The sequence below is a fragment of the Acartia tonsa genome, chromosome 12 (assembly GCF_053477335.1).
Source record: "Acartia tonsa isolate MP-2025a chromosome 12, ASM5347733v1, whole genome shotgun sequence".
NCBI lineage: Eukaryota > Metazoa > Arthropoda > Copepoda > Calanoida > Acartiidae > Acartia > Acartia tonsa.
In genome coordinates, this window is record NC_137271.1 from 4,136,734 (window position 1) to 4,151,311 (window position 14,578).

General features: G+C 35.1%; 1 protein-coding gene and 1 long non-coding RNA gene across 6 annotated transcripts in view; both read left to right on the top strand.

The window, feature by feature from the left end:
* Nucleotides 1-14,578, top strand: part of LOC145334262 (guanine nucleotide-exchange factor SEC12) — a 38,503-nt gene that overhangs the window by 7,974 nt on the left and 15,951 nt on the right. For all 5 annotated transcript variants that reach the window (XR_013884781.1, XR_013884782.1, XR_013884783.1 and 2 more), the window contains 5 exons: nt 851-909; nt 1,294-1,408; nt 4,226-4,285; nt 6,768-6,844; nt 7,731-7,847. Coding sequence is in view for 1 of the 5 variants with exons in the window: in XM_080179640.1 (XP_080035766.1) it covers nt 851-909; nt 1,294-1,408; nt 4,226-4,285; nt 6,768-6,844; nt 7,731-7,847 (428 nt within the window). In the remaining 4 variants the exon portion in view is untranslated. The remainder of the gene's footprint in view (nt 1-850; nt 910-1,293; nt 1,409-4,225; nt 4,286-6,767; nt 6,845-7,730; nt 7,848-14,578) is intronic.
* On the top strand, nt 9,044-9,389 carry LOC145334267 (uncharacterized). Its single transcript, XR_013884787.1, has 2 exons — nt 9,044-9,078; nt 9,225-9,389. It is a non-coding gene; the product is annotated as an uncharacterized LOC145334267 (long non-coding RNA).

Here is a 14,578-nt window from a genome sequence, read left to right on the forward strand (position 1 = left end):
TCCGCGGATAGCTGTATATAATACGATGCGACAAATAACTATTCCTCATTTGATTTTAATTTTTCAGTATTTTAGTGTTACGCTAACAATGTACATTCTTATACTTGTTCAATTCTACCATAGATCCTTAGAAGTAAAGTAAGGTTTCTTTGTTTGATGCTTAAAAGCTTAGAAATTTCTGGTTCAATTAGGTTTGCATAGAAGCGGTATATTTGTTTTGGGTCTTGGATCAAAACCATCCCAATACTTGAATCTAAATGATGAATACTCAAAAGCCTAAATGCTGAAATATTTTACAACAAACAAAAAAAAACTTACTCCTTTATGCTCTTAATATGCAATCAAAATTCTTGTAACTTTTATATGCTGATCTCTCTTTTTTTGGCTGAAATACTTTAGTACTTTTATTGAATCTTGATTGGTTGGTTCAAACTAGCACTGTTCAAACTTTTCAACTTAAAAAAATGAAATCTTCTAGTGGGGTTATATTGTTTGTCATCAATGGCAAGGGATTGTACATTAAATTATCGTTCATTATCTTATCCCATATGATATTAATACATAATTAAGGGTTAAGGGTCCACTTCTGCGTTTGTCCACTCCGCTGTTTTGGACTCCTTCGTTTGTCCTAGGACCCTATTAGCGGTTGCGCCCGTAGCATCTAGAGGTATGATGTATTCAAAGGGTTGTTGAAGAGAAAGAAAATAGCTTAAAACCATCCTAAGGCTTAGATCATAAATATGAAAAAACACCCCAGGACCTATATAATGCATCCCAAAAAGAAGAACATTTCAGTAGTTATTGAGATCTTAAGCTTCAGACATAAACCTTTACTACTTTATTTATTTAGGTGTATGTAGCCGCTGGCCATAACGAATTCTGTCAAATTTACAGTATAACTTTGGGAAGGTAAGAAATTTTAATATACAAGGATTCAACATTCATAAGTAGCAAAGCAAAATAAAAAAGGTATTTAACAGGCAGACCAAGTGATTTATTGACGCTTTTTTGATAGAGAAATATTCACCAGAAATTGAGGGTGATTTTTTTCGTGTAATTCAGTCAAATGCGCTTATTATGTCAAACTGGTCTTAATTATAACCATATGTGTATTAGAATAAAAATCCTAAAACAATAGGTACTAGTTTTGTTGGCCCGGGCCTCCGTCCTCTCAGTAATAAAACTGGTATTTTTAAAATATTTTAATTACCTAGGTATTCTTTTAATATATGTGATTGTGGAAGCTGTCTAATATAACGATGCGATAAATACCTAACTTTTTGAAATATTTAGAGAACGACATATTTCTGAATCCTCTGGCCTACGACATCGTGGGGGAGGGATGGCTAATGGGTCACCCCCCGCCCCAACCAATAATTCTACTAATAACTCGCCTGACAGTGTAGAGGTATGAAGATAGATAGATAAATAGATAGATAGATAGATAGATAGATAGATAGATAGATAGATAGATAGATAGATAGATAGATAGATAGATAGATAGATAGATAGATAGATAGATAGATAGATAGATAGATAGATAGATAGATAGATAGACAGACAGACAGACAGACAGACAGACAGACAGACAGACAGACAGACAGACAGACAGACAGACAGACAGACAGACAGACAGACAGACAGACAGACAGACAGACAGACAGACAGACAGACAGACAGACAGACAGACAGACAGACAGACAGACAGACAGACAGACAGACAGACAGACAGACAGACAGACAGACAGACAGACAGACAGATAGACAGATGGGTTAGGGATGGCTAATGGGTCAACCCCAGCCCCAACCAATAATTCTACTCATAACACGCCTGACAGTGTAGAGGTATGAAGATAGATAGATAGATAGGCAGCCAGACAGACAGATGGATTGGGGATGGTTAAAGGGTCACCCCCCGTCTACACCAATAATTCTAATAATAACACGCCTGACGCCCGGGATGAACATTTTATCGGCCATTGTCTCATAATTTTAGATCCCTGAAAAATCTTTATTGTAAACGATACTGAATCATTTTTTTGTTGACGTACGTTTTTAAAGAGATAAAAGAGCTAATGATTTATTCATAAAAAGGCTATTATTCACTTTTGAAGATCATAACATACACTAATTCTTGTTAGTAGCCAAGCTACTCTATAATTCATTTTTTTTCTCTCCGTCAGCTATTCCGTAACGCTTTGGGGATTTTGAGATATTCTCGTCTGCTTTTGAGGATAGACAGCTTAGATTTTTAGTTAAGAATCCTATGGCATATGCGCATCTAGACTATTTTCTTTCTGTCTGTCTGCCGGTCATGCTTTTTAAGGGTATCGTGATTTTTGTTGTGTTTTGCATATCCGTTGATCCATTTCAAGATGTTTTTGTGCTTCGCTACTTAAGGATGTTATCATCCTTGTTTTTTTTCTAAATGTCATTAATTTTATTGTCATAAACGTTTGTTAGATATTTGTTGCGTCTTTTTTCATAAGCGCGGCTTCCCTACATATTAAGGTTACGAATATTCTTATACAAAAGTAACAGGATGTTTTATGTTTGTCTGTTGCTTAAGATCTCGGTACCCACTGCCGATGTGAGTTTTGAAAAAGAATACTTTTGCTGATAATATTTAGACTTTAAGGTTGTATATTTAATCAGGGAGGGAGTAGTAATTAGACTTTTCAACCAATAATTTTTAACATTTCTGGATAATTTTAGCTTCCATTGATGCTTTACTTATTGGCATAATTGTTTTAGTTATATTACAACATCGCTTATCATTTATATTTAATTATATCAACTTGTTAGATTAAAAAATGCAAAATTATATTTTTATATTTAGTTGAAATCTGAATAATAAAAGAGGGGCCTCTTAATTGCTTTTTATAAATGGTGACATTTTTCTAAATTTAGATTGTTCGTTTGTCCGTCAGAAACAATTTGGAGTAATCTTTATTTTCTTTCTCGGGACGGGGGGGGGGGGGTCGAGGTCGACTTCGTAACCTTCCCCAAAATAGTTAAAAACCTTTTCCGAACCTTTGAGAAGCAACTCTGTAAATGAGAATCATATTGGTTCAGCGGTTAGCAACATCCTTTAGACAGACAGACAGATAAAACATCTTTAACATTTATATAAGGATTTAGATTGTTCAAACCATTGAGTATCTATCTACTTTAAATATAAGTGACAATTTGTCCGTTTGTTTTGCTGTTTTTAATGTACTTCGCTACTCAAGGATGTTGCAGTTTTGTTAATGGTTCAAAAGAAACGTTTAGGCTGTTTAAATAAGATAAAAGGCTTTATTAATTTTTCAATTGTTGAAGTTATAAAACTCATTGTCTATTAGTGTCTATAATAAATGATTATTTTCATAAAGTTGAAAGATTTTCCTCCGTAGAAAGTTAGGATTAGGTGCAGTTCACGGTAATATTTTTCTAGGATCGATTATCTCCAAAAATCAATGAACTGTAAAGGCTACTTCTAGTGGTAAAATGACCTTTAAACTAGGGTTGCGCCGGATATCCGGTCATTTTCAATATCCGGCCAATACAGGATATTAAAACTATCCGGTTACATGATATCCGGCTGATTTTTGACGCCAGATATCCGGTAATTTGCCGGATATCGAACGTTGGCTAGATATCCGGCCGGAACTGGATATCCGGCATTAGAAATCAGCCGGATATCCGGTATCCGGCCAAAAAAGTATCCGGCCCAACCCTACTTTTAAACAACAAAAGATACCCTACAAATAATCTGAAATAGGCAGGCATTACTCAATAATGCACATTTATCATGCAGCGCACATAAATGCGCGAAAAATACAGATTTTACGCGTGTTTTTTACGTGTTTGTTTACGCAAGCTAGCATTTCACTTATATTAATAAACCATCATTACAAAGTCGACATAGATTTAATCAACAAGTTTCAAAATAATATAATGGTTTGATTAAACATCTACCTATTTACTAAAAAAAAATTGAAAATTATTGCTCACTGAAAGACAGAAATCGAATATAGATGTATAACCTTGCCCAAGTGGTAGAGGCCCTTTTTGTCTGCTAGAAAATTGATTTCTGTTCTTTTGTAGCGACTTGGCTGTGTTAGCTATTCCAAGGCCCAATTGAAAGTCGGCACGTGGTCCACGGGTTGGAACATACAGTTATTAAACCCCTTTTCCCTCTATTGTTTTACTTTAAATGTATGAAATATTTTTTAAATTTTAGAGAAAGATTGTGTTCCATGTGGAGCCCTTGAAAAAAGTTCAGATTGATTATAGTCCAAAGGTAAAGTAGTTTTTTTAAAGAAGGGTGGGGACATTGGGTTGTTCATTACACTAGTCCCCAAAGTTTTATTATAATAACGTTTTCTTAATTGTTGGCCCAATAACTTTGGGAACTTTTATTTAAGGGGGGGGGGGGGTTTAATGCAACCATCTCGTAATCAATGTATAAATGGCACTTAGAGTTCGGATTTCGATCTGAAATTTTGCATGGGTAATCCTTGGTAGGTATATTTTCCCTAAATCGAACAAAAAATTGGAAAATTAACGGCTAAGGGCTGGCGGCTCAGCCGTCTAGCCATTTTAAAGCTATTTTGAAGGTAAATCCATCACGAAACCTATCTCCACATAATACTCTTTCCCGCTCTAAAACGTTTTCAAACGGTTCTAGCCGGTAGTTGCTGGTACTAGAAATCTAAAAAATGATTTTTTTTTGTATCATTTCACATGATTTAAAGCAAAAATATGTTTCAAAAGTTGATTCCTACGTAATTTATGACAGATTTGCCCTAAAAATAGCCAAAAAAACGGCTGAGCCGTCAGCCGTTACTTTTTCAACTTTTTGTTTGATTTAGGGAAAATAGACCTACCAAGGATTACTCATGCAAGATTTCAGATGGAAAGTGCCATTTAAACATTGATTACGAGATGGTTGCATTAACCCCCCCCCCTTTTGTTTGTTTGGTTAATTAAGTTGAGTGTCCAAACGTTTCAATCACTAGTTATAATCTACTGAAGGGGTTATTTTGTGTATCATCACTGGGGAATGGGATGTATATCAATGTATGTGCCATTGACTTATCCCTCTAGATCCCTGATATTTTTTATGAGTTGACCGCGGATACAAAAATGTAACCCTTAAGTTGTTGCTGTTATTATTATTAAACAAGCAAAATACAGTCAATGTGTTTTTGGATGGGTGTTTTTTTTCTTCGTATTTAACATTAAGTGCATAAGTGAGAATTTTATATCATTATAGTATGGCTCCAAACTAATCGATATCCGATTATAATCGATAATCGATTATAACCATTTCTCAGCCATACTGAAAACTCATGTATAGCATCGTATGCCAGTTTTGTTGGATATTATAATTATCTCTTTTAATATCCGCAGAAAGCTGTCTAGAATAAGATGACATACAGAACTTACCATTACAAATGGACAAAAGAACACAACTTAACATTTTTTTTATCTTTGTACATATTTATCTATCTATATTTCTATCTAACTATCTATCTATCTATTTTAGGAACCATATGGTAAAGTAGTAAGAATAAGCTATAACAGTAGACATTATGTTAATATATCTATCTTTCTATCCATCTTTATATCTATCTATATTTCTATCTAACTATCTATCTATCTATTTTAGGAACCGTATGGTAAAGTAGTAAGAATAAGCTATAACAGTAAACATTATGATAATATATCTATCTTTCTATCCATCTATCTATCTATATTTCTATCTAATTATCTATCTATCTATTTTAGGAACCGTATGGTAAAGTAGTGAGAATAAGCTTTTACAGTAAACATTATGATAATATATCTATCTTTCTATCCATCTATCTATCTATATTTCTATCTAACTATCTATCTATCTATTTTAGGAACCATATGGTAAAGTAGTAAGAATAAGCTTTTACAGTAGACATTATGTTAATAAATCTATCTATCTATCTTTCTATCCATCTATATATCTATCTATATTTCTATCTAACTATCTATCTATCTATTTTTTTAGGAACCTTATGGTAAAGTAGTGAGAATAAGCTTTTACAGTAGACATTATGTTAATATATCTATCTATCTTTCTTTCTATCCATCTATTTATCTATCTATATTTCTATCTAACTATCTATCTATCTATTTTTTTAGGAACCGTATGGTAAAGTAGTAAGAATAAGCTATAACAGTAAACATTATGTTAATATATCTATCTATCTATCAACACCCTCCTTCCCACAAACTACAAATCCACAATCTCCAGACTCCACACCTCAGCTGTCACCCAAGCCATAAATTCTTACCCCCCTAATCCTGTCCTTAATCAAGCTCCCCCTGACATCAACCCCTCCGAAATCCAACTCCCCAGGCACTACAGAACCATCCTCTCTTAATTAAGATCCAACTATTGTCCTAAACTCCAAAGCTACCTCCATTCCATCAACGCTTCTCTTACCCCCAACTGCCCATCCTGTCCTGTTAATCCTACCCCAGAAACAGTCCAGCACCTCTTTTCATGCCCAAATAATCCTACAAATCTTACTCCTATGGACCTCTGGCAAAATCCCACCCATGTAGCTGCCTTCCTCTCCTCCCATCCAAGTTTCACCAGCCTTCCTCCCCTCCAACGCCCCCCTCCAGAGCCCCCACCATAAGCCCACGCCCCCCCCCCCTCACCCCACTGATGACTACCCGGACCGGAAACTGACCATGAGCAGCCAAAACAACAACATCTAACTATCTATCTATCTATTTAGGAACCGTATGGTAAAGTAGTAAGAATAAGCTATAACAGTAAACTATTGGCTAGTGGTGGAGACGACGGAAATGTCAGGTAGGTTCCATGGATCTTAAGGGATAGGACAATGGACAATAGGTTTAAGTACACCACGTACTTATATCAACCAGGGACAAGAGACCAGGATTCTGACAAACAATTCTAAATTTCTCGACAACCCACTACCTTTTTCCCCCTCCTTCTTACCCACTTCCCTTTTGTTACAGAAAAAATTTACGCCAGTTTTCAGCAATTTCAAATTGAATTAATTTGTTGAATCACAGCCACTGAATATAAACAAAATTAACCCTTCTGTAGATAAAGGTATTTGTGGAAAAGTTTTACTTTCAAGATTAAATGAAAGTCCAAAAAATTTCAAGCCAACGAATTTGAGAACATTTATCATATTTGAGGGGGTTTAGTTTTAGTGTCAGGAAATTATTTTAAAAATATCTCTTTTGTTACCCAGACACCTCTCTTGGCTGTATTTGATCAGGAGGGGAGGGGGGGGGGGGGATGTAGATCATTATCAAGGGTTTATCTTATCCACCACCCTTAATTTTGGGACAGGGGGTTGATACTTTATTAAAGAAGATGAAAATCTGATGTAACATCCAAGTAATAATAAATCCATTATCCTTGATCATAGGGGTAAACAATTCATTGTATAGATCTTATGTATATACAGATAACTACCTACCTCACTTTTTCAATGACCTTTTTTTCTGCTACCAAATTGTTTTCTGTTACTTGGCTGTGTTAATATAATCGACACCATTGGTTGATTTTCAATTACCCAATTGAGAGTCGACACAAGGACACTGTGACGGTGAGATCCAGTTATTTAACCCCTTCCCCTTCTAGTGTTTTACTCAAATACAAGGGTAGCCTCTAATATTTTTAAAAGTATGAAAAAATAGATAGACCTAATATTATTTTTCAGGGTGTGGTCCTTCCCAGAGTTATCCAAAGTTCATGAATTTACAACACACGACAAAGAAATTGATGATATTGACTTCAGCCCTGATAGTATGAAGCTAGCCAGTATTAGTAAAGACAGGTATCTATTTATATTAATATCTATCTTTGTATTGACTATAGTACTGATAGTATGAAGCTAGCCAGTATTAGTAAAGACAGGTATCTATCTATTTATATTTATATCTATCTTTGTATTGACTCTAGTACTGATAGTATGAATCTAGCCAGTATTAGTAAAGATAGGTATCTATCTATTTATATTAATATCTATCTTTGTATTGACTATAGTACTGATAGTATGAAGCTAGCCAGTATTAGTAAAGACAGGTATCTATCTATTTATATTTATATCTATCTTTGTATTGACTCTAGTACTGATAGTATGAAGCTAGCCAGTATTAGTAAAGATAGGTATCTATCTATTTATATTAATATCTATCTTTGTATTGACTATAGTACTGATCGTATGAAGCTAGCCAGTATTAGTAAAGATAGGTATCTATCTATTTATATTAATATCTATCTTTGTATTGACTATAGTACTGATAGTATGAAGCTAGCCAGTATTAGTAAAGATAGGTATCTATCTATTTATATTTATATCTATCTTTGTATTGACTATAGTACTGATAGTATGAAGCTAGCCAGTATTAGTAAAGACAGGTATCTATCTATTTATATTTATATCTATCTTTGTATTGACTCTGGTACTGATAGTATCAGGGAGTAAGGGAGGGGACAATGGGCAATTAATTCAATATAAGAGTTATCAAAGAAAGGGCATGAAATCCAGTTCAATCATATAGATTTGTAGGAAATTATAAAGGGATTGTTAATTGAATAATAGATTTCCATAGCGTCATGTAAAGTGAAATCACAACTTGTTTTTGATGAAATATATTGAGGTTTTTTGGTGTGATTTTTATATTAAAAGATTATTGGACCCGGCCAGCTGCTAGCAAGAATATGACTGCCCCTTTTTATTCTGTTTATTTCCCTTGCCCCTTGCCCCCACCTCCCTTCTCCTTTCTCCCCGTCTGCTACATTCCAAACTAACACAACGAGTGTTTATTTCCCTTTCCCCCACTTCCCTTATCCCTTCTCCCCGTCTGCAATATTCAAAACATACATAACGAGTAGCGGCATTCTATGCGCAAGTCCCCAAACTCAGTCAGAAACTGCTAAATTCTTGCACATTCCCTTTAAGCCAGTCCCCAAAGTCTGAGACTCATAAAAATTGAATATTCGATCCATTGTCCCCTCCCTTCCTCCCTGGATAGTATGAAGCTAGCCAGTATTAGTAAAGACAGGTATCTATCTATGTATTGACTTTAGTACTTATAGTATTTCAGAGGTGTATATTCTGCACAGGATTAATTTTTTTCCCCTGCTGCAAAATTTTTTATTTATTTATTTCATGATATCTATCTATCTGTATATCTATCTATCTATCTAGAAGAGGTATAATCTGGGATATAAAGAAAGGAAAGAAGCATGCAGAGCTAGGGTGGGAGCCTATATCTATCTATCTATCTATTTGTTTATCTATCTATCTGTATATCTATCTATCTGTATATCTATCTATCTATCTAGGAGAGGTATAATCTGGGATATAAAGAAAGGAAAGAAGTGACGTGTAGTATAATAGAACAAACAGTTAATCTTCTAATAATGTGTATTAATCCAATTACATATAATTATATAAAATAAGGTATAATAAATTACAACACTTTAATCACTTTAGGTCTGTGTCAGATCGCAGAGCAAATAACCTTGCTCCAAGAAAGACAACACAAGACTAAAGCTATATTTGTCAAGTACATATACTTCTCTCAAGGCAGAGAGAAATGTACTTTATATTACATTTCTCCCCGACTTAATAATAAAACATAAATTTCGAAATTGTAACATTACATATTGAATATAAACAAATATGTTATTACATTTTATTTCACAAAATATTTTATATGTAGCATTGAATGCTTATCAACTAAATAATGATTGATCTGTATGACACCTGTCATAATAATTTTTTTTTTTTTATTGTTCAGATCTGTATGACACCTGTATGTCATATTGATTTTTTTTTTTTTTTTTTTCAACTCTTTATGTTTTTTTTTTTTCTTTTTATTCTTTATGTTTTTTTTATATATTTTTTAATTTTTTCATACATTGACAAATAAAAACATTGACAAATAAAATTAAAACGTAAATCTCTAACCAACATAGAGTCAGCAGAGACTACTAATGCCTCGACAAATAACATTACAAATAAACTTAAAAATTAACACATAATACACATAAATAACTATGAATTAACACACATAAAAAAAAACTATAATATTCATTTTCTGTTGCCAGCTTTACTTCCCTTCTTGCCAGAATCTTCATTAGTATCCATAGGAACGTTAGCCTCATTATCGATTCCAAGTTGAGCCGTCTCATCACAAAGGCCATCTTGTGGTAGCTTTGCCATCGGATCTCCAAGCATAACTAGACATCTATCAAAGCCATTATTTATCGATATCATGTTCGAGGTCGACGTGTTGTCAGCTTCCTCCAAGCTATCCAAAATCTTCTGATTCTTATGACTCACCTCCTCCTCGAATTTTCGAATCATCGTTAATATCCCAGGCGTTTCTTCCATCCTCTTTTCCTCCAACGCATGTTCATCAACTTTTCATTGTTGGCCTGATAACTCAAGATCTAAGCAAACAGGAATATTCTGATCCAGAGGACGTTCTTGCTGAGCACAAACAGGAAACCCAAACCGAGAGATCAACTTAAAATCGCCATCGAACAAATCATTCACTCTGTGTTCAGGATTAAATTTCCATTCGAGATTTGTAAACAACAAACTTGTATATAACTTTCCATCTAACTCCAAACTGAGCTCCTTTTTCACGTCCTCTAGGGTAGTATCTGGCTCACAAAGCAGCGTCTGTTTAGCAAGAGTGGGACGCAAACGTTTCATCCTCATTTGCATCTCCCATGCAAACAGACTCCCATCAACTCCACTGTTGACTAAACCACCTGCATACGTCGAACTTACAAGCTTCTCAATTATTGCTCTTTGTGCATTCATTCGAACATAGCATATCTCAGCTGGCATCTCACCACTGGTAATCAAGCTCACTGAATTTACGTTGAAAATTCGCGGTATATATACAGACAGGTATGCATATTCATTCACATGAATAGCGTCAATGAAAGCTTTAGCGGTCAAATCCTGCTCATTCTTACCCTCAAGCCACTCCTTCTGTAACTCGGATAAAGTTGTAGACGGCATCTGTTTTAAGATAAAGGATATCTTATTAACAACGCCAATGCGCCAGAAGCCGAATAGCTGATACAACCTGTGTCTTCAAACGAGCATCAATACTATTATCTACTTGTCGCAGCACAGACTGTAGGCTCATACGTCCATCCGCAGGTATTACAGAAACTTTGGACAGCTGGAGCCAGTCATCCAGCTCCCCCATGTGCTTGATTATAGGCAGCAATTCTCCCAAAGTCTGGCAGCTTTTTCTTTCATCTCCATCCTGGAACTCAATCTTTGCTACAAGCACCAGACTAGGCAACATTTCGCAAACAAGCTTTGATAGAAATATGGTAGCACTTAACCTGTTGAGGTTATTCATCTCATTCCAGAATAATTTGCGGTTTATGGCTTTGGAGTGTTCATCCGCCGCCAATAAGTTCAAGAGTCGTGAATTCTGGCTGGTATAGATAGGAATCCTGTCCATAGTCCATTCTAGTGAGTTTATGGTACGACCAAACTCAAGCTGTAGTGACAGCATATTAATGAGGTTTAACTTGAACCTCGGTTCATTATCAATAAGTCGAACCAAGTCCTTGAGTGGCATATCTTCACTGTTGAGAAAAACATTGTTCGACGCTTGTCCCACACTCAACGTAGGTAAATCAACACGTGACATTATCAGCACCAGCCTGGACGCGGAATTACTGACCAATGCACGAACAGGTAGTCCAGGTTTGACTTGGTTTCTCTCATCTTGAGGTTGTTTGTTGCGGCCGTTTTCTTCGGAACTCAATAACTGCTGATTCATTGTTGCCGCCATGACCAACCTACAAAAAATAAAACAATTAGATTTATCACATAATGAATTTAATGTCTAAACCTAGCATTTAATTCTTCTTCGGTAAATCTCTTTTTATAACACCAAGAACAGCAACAATACAAAACTATCAGCATAGGTATTATTACTAACAACAACATTAAAGTAATCAACACAAACTTGGCAAACAATGGTAGTATATCTTTGAACAAATGTTGTAGACCAAACCAGGAACCTGTAACTTAATCGAAAAATGACAGTTTATGATCAACAAAATCCAATTTAGATGCCTGTCCATTAAAATCCTCAAAATCTTCCAGTCCCTGATATTTAATGGTCTTATTAAAATCAGTGATAAACACTTTTTCATCGTTCAAGAAAATCTTTTGCCCCACATGTTCAGATCTCTCATTCTTAATATGAAGAATCTCGAGTCCCTGTCACTGATTACCAAGAAACAAATTAGCTGTCATTTTCAAAAATACCGGACTTTGAGAACAATTCAACATATTTATCTCTGCTGCTGTAACTACCATCCTACTATATTCCTGTATCCCAACTGTTTCACCTTTATACTCTACTAACAAATGTCCTACAGCACAGCCATAATCCTCACCTAATTTCACAGGAATCTCAACTGCCGTACATTTTTATACTTAGCAATTTCTCCCAGGTATACAATCCTAAACCCATGGTGCAATTGTATATTTGACCTAACCTCCGTTTGAGCACATTTAGATATACTAAGCAGTTCCATCATTCTTTCATTTCTTTCTCTACTAGCCAAAAACATAGCATTCAAATCAAACCTGGCTTCTTGCTTCAAAATATCTCCAAAATAATTCCTAACTGCCGCCTTCGGTTCCTCTAAAAACTTAATTCCTTCCAATTCTGTTACAAAAATCTTAAAATCCAAATGCTGCAAAACAAATTTCTCCGTTTCCATGACTTTAACTAAAATATTCCTCTCCAAATTAGAAACAAAGAGTTGATCATTCCACGTAGTTAAATTGAATGTGTCTTGAAAAACTACTTTAAAATTACTGGCTGGTTTTCGTACTACATATGGATAAAAACGTGAAGTTGATGTTGCCCACAGATGATTCTCTTCAAAATTCGCCACAATCATCTTTTTGTCATAATCCATAACAACCTTTTCTTTAATTAAAACAGGAGTATTTTTTACCAAAATATGCAAAGTCCCAATAGCGAAACCTAAGTCAAACCACTTATTATGTGCATATACTCCCAGAGTCTTGCATTGAATATTTTCTCCACCAACATCATTATAAGGTGACAAGGTTCCATTTACTACAAAACTATGAACTGTTGGCAAATCCACATTCACTTTAAAACTGATACCATCATACTGATACTTGCCAGAATGGAAAACCCTTCTACATTCATCCATACTTAACTCAACCTGTGTTTCATGTGGCACGTCCAACACATGCACATGACTTGCAGTGCCGCAATACCAACGCTCCAACTTTAATCTGACCTCACAACTTATCGCTTCTGACAAAATAAAATCAGTTTCAGCCAACCCAAGTAACTCAACAGTTCTAACCAGTTCCATCCTATCATGTAAACAAGCAGCTGACCTCAACTCAACAGCACTTATCTGAGAACAATCATAAGCAGCCAACCGTGGATCCTGTGACGCATATAGACAACCAACAATTACAAAACAATATGATTGCATCACAAGAACAAAGAAAAGAATATTCAAGTACCTGACACCACCTCTGTCCTCCTTTGGTTTCTTTACAGGTACAGGTCCAAAACGACTACTTTTCAAGCTACTAGCATCAGGCGACCATTTTCTCATCCCTCGGTCACTTGCTTCTCTTCTATTTTTATCATGCCTGTCACCTCCACCACCTCCACGTCTGCCGTTACGGTCCTGACGATCATGGTCATATCTTCTCCTGCAAATATTATACAAATTATTACAATTATTATTTCTTAATTAATTTTGCAAGATTTCTAGTTACAACATCCGCCACAGAATAACGTTCCAATCTATCCTTATCCCTACTCTGTCTATCCTCATCCAATTTTTGTAATTGTACTTCATTCGTAGAACCCTTTGGACGCCCCTTCACAGGAATAGTTTCAGACATTTTTTGTGTTTTAATATCATCTAATGATCTATCCAAATCATCCTCCTCAACATCCCTTCCCCGTTTAACACTTCCCCTCCTTTGTTCCAAATCTACAATTTTATCTTGAACTTTTGAGTAAGTATCTTCTGAAATACTCATTTGAGACTCTAATTCTCTAGCCGATTCCATGTTAATATCCTCTACACCCAAACTATTGTCTGTCAAACTATTATCATTCGAATAATTTCCATTAAAAACACTATCCTTACTAATAGTTGAATATGTAGAATTTAACTAAGTTTTATCTCCACTATCTAAGCTATCTTGTTCAGAAATATGAGTACTTTCTAATGTATTACTAAGATCCTCAACTAAATCATCCAAACATTCTTTACTTTTGGATAAATTTGCGTTTGATTCTTGCTGCGATAAACCCACACCCAAGAAAGAATCTTCAAAAGATGATTGTGTTACCTGTTGTCCATCCTTCCATTTTCTAACCACTTCTGGACTCGAGCAACAACTACTTTCTTCCTCTGTGACGCCTGAACAAGATAAATTTCTTAAAGTATTAGGAAAATCAAAATTAACCTTCAAATCGTTGTCCACAGAAAAAAACTTGT